Consider the following 13,104-nt stretch of genomic DNA (forward strand, 5'->3'; position numbering starts at 1 on the left):
TTGGCCTCCGGGCAGTATCCCACAGTGCACCATTGTGACCACTCTGGAAAGCCATCTGAACTCGGATGCACTGGCCAGGTAGACAGGAAAAGCTCCGCAAACTTTTGAATTTCATTTCCTGTTTGGCCAGCGTGGAAAGCTCACCAGCACAGGTGACCACGCAGAGCTCATCAGCGCAGGTAACAATGCAGTCTCCTGAGAATTGAAAAAGAGCTCCAGCATGGACCGCATGGGAGCTACTGGATCTGATCGCTGTATGGGGAGAGGATTCCGTGCTAACAGAACTCCGTTCCAAAAGACAAAATGAAAAAACATTTGAAAAAATTTCCAAGGCCATGATGCAGAGAGGCCACACCAGGGACTCAGTACAGTGCCGTGTGAAAGTTAAGGAGCTCAGACAAGCCTACCAGAAAACCAAAGAAGCAAACGGAAGGTCCGGGGCAGGGCCGAAAACATGCCACTTCTATGCTGAACTGCATGCAATTCTCGGGGGGTCTGCCACCACTACCCCTCCTCAGTCTGTGGATTTGGAGTTGGGGGTGGTAATCTCAGCCATGGCTGAGGATTCTGTGGACGGGGAAGATGAGGAGGAGGAGGAGGAGAAGAGGAGGACGAGCTTGCAGAGAGCACACAGCACTCCGCTCTCCCCAACAGCCAGGAGCTTTTTCTCAGACTGACAGAATTACCCTCCCAGCACTCCCAAGCCACTGTCTCACACAATGAAGCCATGGAAGGGACCTCTGGTGAGTGTACCTTTTGTAAATATGAAACATTGTTTAAAAGCAAGCGTTTTTTAATGATTAATTTTGCCCTGAGGGCTTGGGATGCATTCGCGGCCAGTACAGTTACTGGAAAAGTCTGTTAACATGTCTGGGGATGGAGCGGAAATCCTCCAGGGACATCTCCATGAAGCTCTCCTGGAGGTACTCCAAAACCCTTTGCAGAAGGTTTCTGGGCAGGGCAGCCTTATTCCGTCCTCCATGGTAGGACACTTGACCACGCCATGCATGTAGCAAGTAATCTGGTACCACAGCATGACAAAGCCTAGCTGCGTATGGTCCCGGTGATTGCTGGTATTCAAGCAACATCCGTTCTTTATCTCACTGTGTTATCCTCAGGAGAGTGATATCGTTCATGGTAACCTGATTGAAATTCAGGAATTTAAGTAAGGGGACAGAGATGGCCATTCCTACTGGGCTGTTTGCATGTGGCTTAAAAGAAATCCTTCCTTGCAGGTAGCCAAGCAGGGAGAAGGGGGGTGGGTGATTGGCGCTGAGCTTTTTTGCATTTGGCTAGCAGTGATCTTCCATGATACCAGCCACGCGGTGGAAGGAGGGATAAAGTGATCATCCCAGAGAATTGGATGGGGGGTGGTGGTTTCTGCTGCTGCATGTTAATAGGAAAGAAGCAGCACTGAACGGGCTTTGCTTGCTATTTGGTAAAGGAGGGCGCTGGATATATGAAGGCTGCAGAAGCTGAAAGACAATGGCTTACCATGGCCACATGCAAGCCGAATTCTGCTGCCCAGATCTGCGTCTGTGAGATCTCTAACACCAGAGCCACAGGCACTCAATTTTAAGATGCAAAATGTGACCTTGTAGTGAAATCATATGTGCTATGTAAGGCGAATAGTGTTGTTCACTGTGAAAAAGTATAAACATTGTTCTGTAAAATGTATCTTTTTAAATACTTCTCTCCCTTTTTTCCCTCCCTCATGCAGCTGCAAATTTTTCAAGCCTCCCTACTCTATCCCGAAGGCTATCTCAGATAAGGCGGCGGAAAAAAAAGACCTGACGAAATGTTCTCAGAAATCATGGAAGTGACCCGCAATGAAAGAGCTCATCTGAATGAGTGGAAGGACATGGTAGCAAATACAGGAAAGATGCCAGTGAACGTGAGGACAGGACGGACGCTCGAGATGAGAGGTGGTGGCAGGAAGATCAGCGGTGGCAGGATGCAACTCTGGGCCTGCTGCGTGATCAAACTGACACATTCCGGCATATGGTGGAGCTTCAGGAACAGCAGCAGGATCACAGAGTGCCGCTGCAGCCCCTGTGTAACCACCCTCACCATGTTCCACATCCTCCTCACCCAGACGTGTAAGAACGCGTAGGCAGAGGCTCCGTGCACCCGCCCACTCCACCCTCGTGGACAGCCCAACCAAAAGGCTGTCATTACTTTGAAATTTTTTTAGTGGCCTTTTCCTTCCCTCCTATCCTCCTCCCAAACCACACCCGGGCTACCTTGTCAGTTCTCTCCCTCTTTTTATAATCAATTAATAAAGAATATATGATTTTTAAACGATAGTGACTTTATTTCCTTAAGCAAGCTGTAATCGAAGGGGGAGGGTGGGTTGTTTACAGGGAATGAGTCAATCAAGGGGGGGGTTAATCAAGAGGAAACAAACAGAGCAGTCATGCTGTACCCTGGCCTGTGATGAAACTCATTTTCAAAGCTTCTCTAATGCGCACCGCTTCCTGGTGTGCTCTTCTGATCGCCCTGATATCTGGCTGCGCGTAATCAGCGGCCAGGTGATTTGCCTCAGCCTCCCATCCCACCATAAAGGTCTCCCCCTTACTCTCACAGAGATTGTGGAGCATACAGCAAGCAGCAATAACAAAGGGGACATTGGTTTGGTTGAGGTCTGAGCGAGTCCGTAATGTGCACCAGTGCACCTTTAAATGGCCAAATGCACATTCTACCACCATTCTGCACTTGCTCAGCCTGTAGTTGAACAACTCCTGACTACTGTCCAGGCTGCCTGTGTATGGCTTCATGAGCCATGGCATCAAGGGGTAGGCTGGGTCCCCCAGGATAACTACAGGCATTTCAACATCCCCATCTGTTATTTTCTGGTCTGGGAAGTAATTCCCTTGCTGCAGCCGTTTAAACAGAGTAGTGTTCTTGAAGACACGAGCGTCATAAACCCTTCCCGGCCATCCCACGTGGATGTTGGTGAAACGTCTCTTGTGATCCACCAGTGCTTGCAGCATTGAAAAGTACCCCTTGCAGTTTACGTACTGGGTGCCCTGGTGCTCCGGTGCCAAGATAGGGATATGGGTTCCATCTGTTGCCCCACCACAGTTAGGGAATCCCATTGCAGCAAATCCATCCACTATGACCTGCACAGTTCCCAGAGTCACAACCTTTCGTAGGAGCAGCTTAATGATTGCTTTGGCTACTTGCATCACAGCGGCCTCCACAGTAGATTTTCCCACTCCAATTTGATTCCCGACTGACCGGTAGCTGTCTGGCATTGCAAGCTTCCGGAGGGCTATTGCCACTTGCTTCTCAACTGTGAGGGCTGCTCTCATCTTGGTATTATGGCATTTCAGGGCAGGGGAAAGCAAGTCACAAAGTTCCATGAAAGTGCCCTTACGCATGCGAAAGTTTTGCAGCCACTGGGAGTCGTCCCAAACCTGCAAAACTATGCTGTCCCACCAGTCTATGCTTGTTTCCCGGGCCCAAAATCAGTGTTCAATGGCTAGAACCTGCCCCATTACCATCAGGATCTCCAGCGCGCAGGGGCCCACATTTTGAGAGAATTCTATGTCCATGTCCTCATCACTCTCGTCGCCGCACTGCCATAGCCGTCTCCTCCTTGCCTGGTTTTGCAGGTCCTGGTTCAGCATAGACTGCACGATAATGCGCAAGGTGTTTACAATGTCCATGACTGCTGTGCTATGGCATTTGCACAGTTCACCCAAAACAGTGCAAAACGGTTGTCTGCTGCTTTCATGGAGGGGGAGGTGAGGCTGTACCCAGAACCACCCGTGGCAATGTATTTTGCCCCATCAGGCACTGAGATCTCAACCCAGAATTCCAAGGGGCGGGGGAGACTGCGGGAACTATGGGATAGCTACGGGATAGCTACCCACAGTGCAACGCTCTGGAAATCGACACCAGCCTCGGTACATGGATGCACATTGCCGAATTAATGTGCTTAATGTGGTCGCGTGCACTCGACTTTATACAATCTGTTTTAAAAAAACAGTTTCTATAAAATCAGTATAATCCCGTAGTGTAGACGTACCCTCAGCTACTACTTCAATGTACACAGTACTGTATCATGCCTAAATATGTTGCTCTTGTCCTTTCGTTTGTAAAAAACAACAACTTCAACACTTTTTATTCAAAATAGTGCTAATTCTAAATAGGAGTGGTATATCCACAAGATTGTATATTAACACTTTTTTTTAATGTTTTACAGGAGCCATTGTCTCCATTTCTGAGAGGAGGAAGTTACTGCCCAGGGAACAATGTTATCTATGAAAAGACAATAAGAAAATATGAGTTGCTAAATCCTGAACAGGTGAATGATTTCTTGTATCATTTCTATTAAAATCTGTTGTGCAAGAAAACAAACACTTTTCTACTACTGTCTCAAGTTTTTACTTCTCTTGGAAATTAAAGCAAATCTGATAGAATTGTTTTAGTTCATGTAAGGGCCAAATCCTCACTTAAAATCAATGGATTTTCTTTTATGAGTACAGTGAGCAGGATTTGGAACATCTATTGGCCAAGCTCACAATGGCCTACACTCAACTTGATGGCATTTCTATGTCTGTCTGTATATAAGGACTGGTCTATACTGGTGGTGGTGGGGGTCGATCTAAGATACGCAACTTCAGCAACGTGACTAGCGTAACTGACGTTGAAGTATCTTAGATCAATTTACCTCTTGTCCTCATGGCGCGGGATCCACGTCCACAGCTCCCCGTCGACTCTGCTACCACTGTTCGTGCTGGTGGAGTTCCGGAGTCGAAGGGAGCACTTTCGGGGATTGATATATCGCGTCTAGATGAGATGCGATATATCGATCCTCGAGAAATCGATTGCTACCCACCGTTATGGCAGGTAGTCTAGATGTACCCTAACACAATAACTTTTCTGAATGTCACATCTGATCAGTTCCAAAATTTCAGGGAATGTTGTGGCCAGAACCCTGTTATTTTGAAGGGAAATCAAAAGGGGAGAAATGGGGTACATGTGGAACCCCTATCTTCTGTTTAACAGATCAACAGTTTTAAGCACCTCCGCAGTTGTCTGTAGATCAAACAACTGGTTGATGGCACCCATTAATGCCTTCAATCATAACAATACCCCAGTAGAGTTAAGATGTTGACCCAGTGAATGACGTATCTCCCAGATGGTCAGGGGAATGGGTGCCCACAGGGAGCTCTTGTCATGAGGAGGGGAGAATGAGGGACCATGGAATGGAAGGAGTGGGGGGCACACAGAACTCCTGGCATGGGGGAAGGAAATGGGAATGAGGGTAAATGGAGCCCCTGCCAAGGGGTGAATGCGGGATGGGGAGAAGAGGCACACAGCAACTGACATGGTGGAGAGAATGGGGTCCCTGTTATTGGAGGAGGAAAGAATAGAATGAGCACACAGAACCCATGGCAGGAAGGACATTGAGGGGAATTGCAGGGTGTCCATGAAATAGAGGGAGATAATGGGGTAGCACATGAGGAGCTTATGGAGGGGAGAGAAAATGCAAGGAGCCCCTGGGATCTGCAGTGAGCTTGGCCTTCCAGAAACTACAAAGTGTGCAGCCTGTTGGTTAAACTTTCCCCTCAAACTTCCTTTTAAATTGAAGCTGAAGTTGCTATGTTTCTTTATTTGCTAGTACACCTCTACACTGTCTTCGGGAGCCAAAAATTTTTACCATGTTATAGGTGAAACCGTGTTATATTGAACTTGCTTTGATCCACTGGATCAGCCCCGCCCCTCGGAGCACTGATTTACCGTTTTATATCTGAATTTGTTATATCGGGTTGCATTTTATCGAGGTAGAGGTGTACTATAATTTTGAGCCCGACTGTGGAACCTTTACTCTTATTGGTAACTACATTCGCATGGGAATAGTCCCACTGATTTCTAGAAATAATTCCAAATTGCATTAATTTTAGAAAAACAAGACTATAAGGAAAGGTATTGTTTGGAATCTTACTCTGTTTCTGGCTAATTACATTGTGATGGAGCTAGTTGAAAATTTTCAACTGAAAAAATTTGCTACCAAAAAAATGGGGGTTGATCAAAAACGTATTTTTTCATTAGATTTAATTTAATTTTTCCTCAGAAAACTTTGAAATAAGGTGACAATTTAAACATGAAATGTTTGTCTTGTTCAAAAAGTGGGAAAAAAATTGTGAAATTTTGGATTTTTGTTTTCTTCCTCCTTTTTTTGCCACTGAATGCGGTAGAACTACCCTATGTGTAAAGGGTCTCATCTCCCTGCATAACTTTTCCAAAGTTGGAGAAGTTTTGAGTGGAAAAGAGTGAGGGAATGCTTGTATATTTTACAAAAAAAAAACTTCACAAACTCAAATGTTCCGTTTTAAGTACTAAGAAACAACAACAAACAAATCTAGGGCTGCTGATTTTTAAAATGCATTATATGTGGACATATTTAATTATTTCTTTATTTAAATTAGACTTGCAGGATTAAGATCCCAAATCAGCAAGCGCTGAAGTATATTGACTTCAATGGGACTTAAGTGTATGCTGCAGTGCTTTGTTGAGTTGTGCCCAAAACTAGCTTCTAGATTACTTACAATTTCCTTGTCACTCTGATATGCTTGATAAATTAAAAAAGTTGCATTTTTCCTGCATTATAAAAACATAAATGATGTGGCATCATGTAGTCTGCATAATATGTGAAAAATGTTGCAGCTGTCACTATACATTGTTCACTGTGATAATCAAAAACTTGAAAATTCATGAAGCAAATTTACTGACCCATCTCCAGATGAAATTCAGTTCCAAATACTTTCCTTACTAAACTGTGCTGCAGTGAAAAAGTCAAGAAATAGAAGTCTTTCAAAGTTGATCTCTTTTCCTTACTGCTGTGTTTCTTACTATAGCAGGATATGTCAAAGGAACATATGTTAGAATAGTAATAGAATCTAAATATAAAAAACAAGTGAAGTACCATTTCATGAATGGATATGTTAAGAATGCTAACTTTATTGAAATATTTATCTCATATGTAAAATATAAAAATTATTACAAATCACACAGCCCCTTGATTTTCAACTCTTAAGATTCTGAAGAGTTGTGTTTGAGTGTTCAAACATTAGAGACAAGGTAGGTGAGGTAATATCTTTTATTGGACCAACTTCTGCTGGTGTGAGAGATAAGCTTTCAAGCTTACACAGAGCTCTTTTTTAGGTCTGGGAAACTAACTGAGGCCAAGTGTATACTACAAAATTAAATCAACCTAACTTACGCAGGCATACAGTCGCTGCAGTAATTACATTGCTTGTGCATATCTGCACTTGGCTCCTTGTGTTGGTGGTCCGCGTCCTAAACAGGAACGCTTTTATCGATTATGCTGTCAGTGTGGGGCATTGTGGGACAGCTCCTGAAAACCAGTAACAGTCAATGTGAGCAACACAGTGTCTACACTGACACTCCATTGACCTAATTGCATCAACCTTGACTTTAGGCTGCTCGTGGAGGTGGAATTATTAAGTCGGTGTAGCAGGGCAGTTACAGTGGCAGGAGCAAAATTTAAGGCTATTTCTACACTGCACAGGTTTTAGTGACATAGCTGTGACACTACAGCTGTGCTGCTAAAAGTCATGCAGTGTGGCTGCTGTTTTTCGGCTCTCCTGCTGACAAAAAGCGTTCACCCCCAATGAGCAGCGTTTGCATTGTCAGCAGGAGAGCTCTCCTGCCGACAGCACGCTGTTCACACTGGCACTTGTCACGGCAAAACTTTTGTCTTCCAGGTTTGTTTTTTTTAACACTTCCGAAAGACAAAAGTTTTGTCGTTCAATTGCTAATGTAGATATAGCGTAAGGCCATGGCTACACTTACAGTTCTGCAGCGCTGGTAGTTACACCTGTGTTCGTACAGCTGTGTAGGGCCAGCGCTGCAGTGTGGCCACACTGACAGCTACCAGCGCTGCAGTGTGGCCACATTTGCAGCATTTGCAGCGCTGTTGGGAGTTGTGCATTGTGGGCAGCTATCTCAGCATTCAAGTGGCTGCAACGTGCTTTTCAAAAGAGGGGGGTGGGGTGGAATGTGACAGGGAGCGTGGAGGAGACAGACAGAATGGATTTTTGGAGTTGACACTGTTCTCAGCTCCCTGCCTTGCAAGTTCTAAGGACTGGAAGACACACTGTGTCTACCTTCAATCATTTTAAAAGTTCTGACCCCCTTCCCCCGCCCCTCTCTCATTCACTAAATGCAAATTATGTACTCCTAAATAGCCGTCAGACCAGATAAGCATCTGCTCAACATGGACTTCCCCCTCCCCCTCTGCAGTGTGAGCGTGCTGTTTCTCTCTTCAAGCAAACAGCTGTGAACATTCCAAAGTAATTCCCCTGGCTGCCTCCCCTCGCTCAGCAAACAGGAGCTGTTTGTGTTTTTTAAATAAGCAGTTTGGCTGAACTCCGAGCTCTCCCTTTCTTCCGGTTTGTTGTGGACAGGAATTCTGGGATACCTCCTTATACCCCGGAGGTCAATAAAAGCGCTGGTGGGGTCCACACTTGCTGACCAGCGCTGGTGATCCAAGGCTCGACCGGGTGTATAGCCACCGCTGCAACCAGGGAATTGCAGCGCTGGCCGTGCTTTGCAAGTGTGGCCACATCCTAAGTTGCAGCGCTGTAACCCCCTCACCAGCGCTGCAACTCTCTAGTGTAGCCATGGCCTAAGTGTAGACACTTCCATAGTTAGGTCGACGTAAGCTGCTCTGTGTCAACTTAACTCTGTAGTGTAGACCAGACTTCAGAGTGTCATTGCTAAATACAAGGTAGAACAGATCATTTAATATAAGTAGTTAATACACATTTCAAGGAACCAGTCAAGGTAAAGTGGCCTATTAATCTTGAATGGTCCCTTGAAAAATGTGTTAACTACTTATGTTAAACAATCTGTTCCACCTTGTATTTAGCAGTGATATTCTGAGGCCTTGGCTACACTTGAGAGTTATAGCGCTGTTAGTGGCTTTATAGCACTGTAACTTACTCCCTGTCCACACTGGCAAGGCACGTACAGCGCTGTATCTCCCTGGCTACAGCACTGCTTGTACTCCACCTCCATGAGAGGAATAAAGAGTATAGCGCTGCTGCTGCAGCACTGGGGTGCCAGTGTAAACAGGGAATAATCTTAGTACGCTGTAACTGACCTCCGGAAGCTTCCCATAATCCTTTTAAGTAAAGATAACTCTCTTTGTTTGGTTGTGATGCCTCTCTTTGTTTTGTTGTGAACTCCGGGCTCCCGAGGCTGCTTATCAAAAAACCAAACACAGCGAGTGTTTGCTGTGAATGTGCAGAGGCAGGCAGGGGGGCTCCCTTTGGAACTCCCACAGCTAGTGTTTGCTTGAAGAGAGGGAGCTTGAGGAGAGAAGCAGCACAGCGAGCAGGGGGGGAGGGGAAGGGTCCAGTTCGGCAAGCGGCTGCTTATCTAGTCTGTGAGGGGAAAAAACCAAACAGCTGCTGTTTGCTTTCAGTGAGTGAGAGAGAGAGAGGGATGGGGGAGGGGGTCAGAACTTGCAAGGCAGCTGCTAACAGCTCCAAAAATCCACACTCTCTCTTCCCCACACTCCCTGTCACACTCCACCCTATCCCCCTCTTTTGAAAAGCACGTTGCAGCCACTTGAACGCTGGGATAGCTGCCAATAATGCACCGCTCCCAATGCCGCTGCAAATGTGGCCACGACAGTGCGCTGGTAGCTGTCAGTGTGGACAGACTGCAGTGCTTTCCCTACTCAGCTGTACGAAGACAGGTTTAACTCCCAGCGCTGTACAGCTGCAAGTGTAACCATACCCTGAGTGTATTTCCCAGACCTGAAGAAGAGCTCTGTGTAAAGCTTCTCTCTCTCACTAACAGAAATTGGCCCAATAAAATATATTACCTCACTCATCTTGCAGTATTTGCCAACCCCAATTGTTCAAAAATCATGACTCAGGCTCACCAAAAATCATGGATATGTAAAAATAATAGATGTGTTCTTTTTATTTGTCTCCTGCTTTTTGAACCTTTAAGGTGCACGGGGTCACATTTTGAAGCTTTCTCCACCTCCACAAGGGCTAGAAACTTACTTTTTCTTTAAGAATGAAGGCTGAAATAATTACATATCCACTTGACTCTAGGAGCTGGGTCTTAAAGGAAAGCAATAATCATCATGAGACTCATGAGAAAATCATGAGAGCTGGCAACGCTGCCTCCTTGTCTCTGTAGTATCCTGGGGCCAACACAGCTACAACAACACTGTTCAAACACTGTGTTAATGTTGTAATATGCTAAATGTCAAGCATCTATTTGTGGCATTTTCAATAATATAATTAAAGTATTTGCCTAGCTGATAAACCATTTGAGTGTTCCCATGCAAGAAAGTTTTTTTATTCATTTATACCTTGACTTTGTACTGGGGAGAGACTAATGTTCTCTGGTTCTACAATAATGTTGAATTCCCTATGTATTTTTTTTTGAAGGAGAAACAATACCAGTTTTCCCACCAGTCCAACCAATCCCAGGTTAGCCAGGTATGCCAGCAATCTGAACAGCCCCAAATCATCCACCAGTGCCGAGAAACACAAAGTTGCAGTCCCTGCGAAATAAGCTCAATCTCTGTGAGTGATGGTGGAAGAGGAACGAACACCGTGCAGAGAGTAATAATCCAAGGCTGCGAACCAGTAAGAAGAATTCCTGTTTAATAGTTTACTTTTCAGAGCATATTAATATTGTAGATAGAGCACAGCATTTTACCAAGAAATTAAACTAAAGGTCCATGGGAGCTTAGTTTAAATTGTATAGTGTGGCGATTGTGTTCTATATATTCTTTTTGAAAATGCTTAGAATAAGTTAAATTAAGAACCAAAATGGATATGTATAGCTATTACTGCTGCAAATCTCAACTTTTCCATTTTCTTGTATTGTCAGCATAGTATGTGAAATGTTTGGTTAAGAGTGTTTGGACTGGCAGTGTTCTGACCTAGAAAGGGTCCTGCTGTAAAATTGTTTCAGGTACCTTGTAATTTCTAGGGGCCCAAATGGAAGGTGTTTTTTTTGTTGGAATCTGAGCAGAAGAGCAGTTTTCAAGATCTGTCAGCTTTATAATCATATCGCCTGCAGATGGAGATGAGAATTTTAAATACTTTCCTCTCAATATACAGAGTATGGCATTTGGAGGCTAATTTTTGAATTGTGTGTGGAGTGAATGCCTCCAAAAAATTGTGTGTGCCCATTGCACTTGCAAAACCCCATGCTGGCATATGCCAATAGATAGTTATATGAGGAAAACAATCATTATGAAGCAGCTGAAAATTTTGCCCTTGAGTATAGAATTATGCCTAAAATGGAAAAGATTAGAAAATGTATCCCACCTCAGGAGCTGAATTCTTCTCTATATTCAGGAGTAAGGTAGGTAGATTGACTTGGTTCTGAACTTTTGGTAGGAATTGATCATAGTTTTTCCTCATCAGTGAGATTGTATGCACTTGATCAAATCATGTCAAACCAACCTGATAGCTTTCTTCGATAGGCTAATGAGTCTTGTGGATAGGGAGAAGCAGTGGATGTGGTACTAGACTTTAGTAAGGCATTTGATATGGTCCTGCATGATATTCTTATCAATAAACTAGGCAAATACAACTTAAGATGGGGCTACTATCAGGTGGGTGCATAACTGGCTGGATAACTGTACTCAGAGAATAGTTATTATGGTTCCCAATCCTGTTGAAAAGGTATAACAAGTGGGGTTCCGCAAGGATCTGTTTTGGGACTGGCTCTGTTCAATATCTTCATCAACGACTTAGATACTGGCATAGAAAGTACGCTTATTAAGTTTGCAGATATCACCAAACTGGGAAGGATTGCACCTGCTTTGGAGGATAGGATCATAATTCAAAATGATCTGGACAAATTGGAGAAATGGTCTGAGGTAAACAGGATGAAGTTTAATAAAGACAAATGCAAATTGCTCCGTTTCGGAAGGAGCAATCAGTTTCACACATACAGAATGGGAAGAGACTGTCTAGGAAGGAGTACAGCAGAAAGGGATCTAGGGGTTGTAATGAACCACAAGCTAAATATGAGTCAACAGTGTAATGCTGTTGCAAAAAAAAGCAAACGTGATTCTGGGATGCATTAGCAGGTATGTTGTGAGCAAGACACAAGAAATCATTCTTCTGCTCTACTCTGTGCTGGTTAGGCCTCAACTGGAATACTGTGTCCAGTTCTGGGCACCGCATTTCAAGACAGATGTGGAGAAATTGGAGAGAGTCCAGAGAAGAGCAGCAAGAATGATTAAAGGTCTAGAGAACATGACCTATGAAGGAATTGGGTTTGTTTAGTTTGGAAAAGAGAAGACTGAGAGGGGACATGATAGCAGTTTTCAGATATCTAAAAGGGTGTCATGAGGAGGAGGGAGAAAACTTGTTCACCTTAGCCTCTAAGGATAGAACAAGAAGCAATGGGCTTAAACTGCAGCAAGGGAGGGATAGGTTGGACATTAGGAAAAAATTCCTAACTGTCAGGGTGGTTAAATACTGGAATAAACTACCAAGGGACGTTGCGGAATCTCCATCTCTGGAGATATTTAAGAGTAGGTTAGATAAATGCCTAAACCATCCTGGACAGACAATATTTGGTCCTGCCATGAGGGCAGGGAACTGGACTCGATGACCTCTCAAGGTCCCTTTCAGCCCTACAATCTATGAATCTATGCTCATCCTCTCCTACAGAGAAACCAATAAAGAGACTAATTTTTCTTTAACAACTATGTTCAATATATACATTACCTTTAACATGCTGTTCAGAATAGCTATGCTGGGTCAGACCAATGGTCTATCTACCCCAGTATCTATCTCTGACAGTGGCCAGTGCCAGATGCTTCAGAAGGAATGAACTGAAGAGGGCCAATCCCAGCTGCCAGCAGTTGGAGGTTTAGGGACACCTGGAGCATGAGATTGCGTCCCTGACCATATTGGCTAATTGCTATTGATGGATCTATGCTCCATGAACTTATCTAATTTTTTTTTTAACCCAGTAATACGTTTGGCCTTTGTCAACATCACCTGGCAACGATTCCGCAGGTTAATTATGCATTGTGTGAAAAACTTCCTTATGTTTGTTTTAAACAGGTTGCCT

General features: G+C 44.3%; 1 protein-coding gene across 1 annotated transcript in view; it reads left to right on the forward strand.

Moving 5' to 3' along the window:
- POF1B (POF1B actin binding protein) overlaps positions 1-13,104 on the forward strand; it is a 57,636-nt gene that overhangs the window by 17,297 nt on the left and 27,235 nt on the right. Inside the window, exons 2-3 of the mRNA XM_030574226.1 lie at positions 4,205-4,312; positions 10,449-10,649. Of these exons, the coding sequence (XP_030430086.1) occupies positions 4,205-4,312; positions 10,449-10,649 (309 nt within the window). The remainder of the gene's footprint in view (positions 1-4,204; positions 4,313-10,448; positions 10,650-13,104) is intronic.

This window comes from Gopherus evgoodei, chromosome 9 (genome assembly GCF_007399415.2).
Source record: "Gopherus evgoodei ecotype Sinaloan lineage chromosome 9, rGopEvg1_v1.p, whole genome shotgun sequence".
NCBI lineage: Eukaryota > Metazoa > Chordata > Testudines > Testudinidae > Gopherus > Gopherus evgoodei.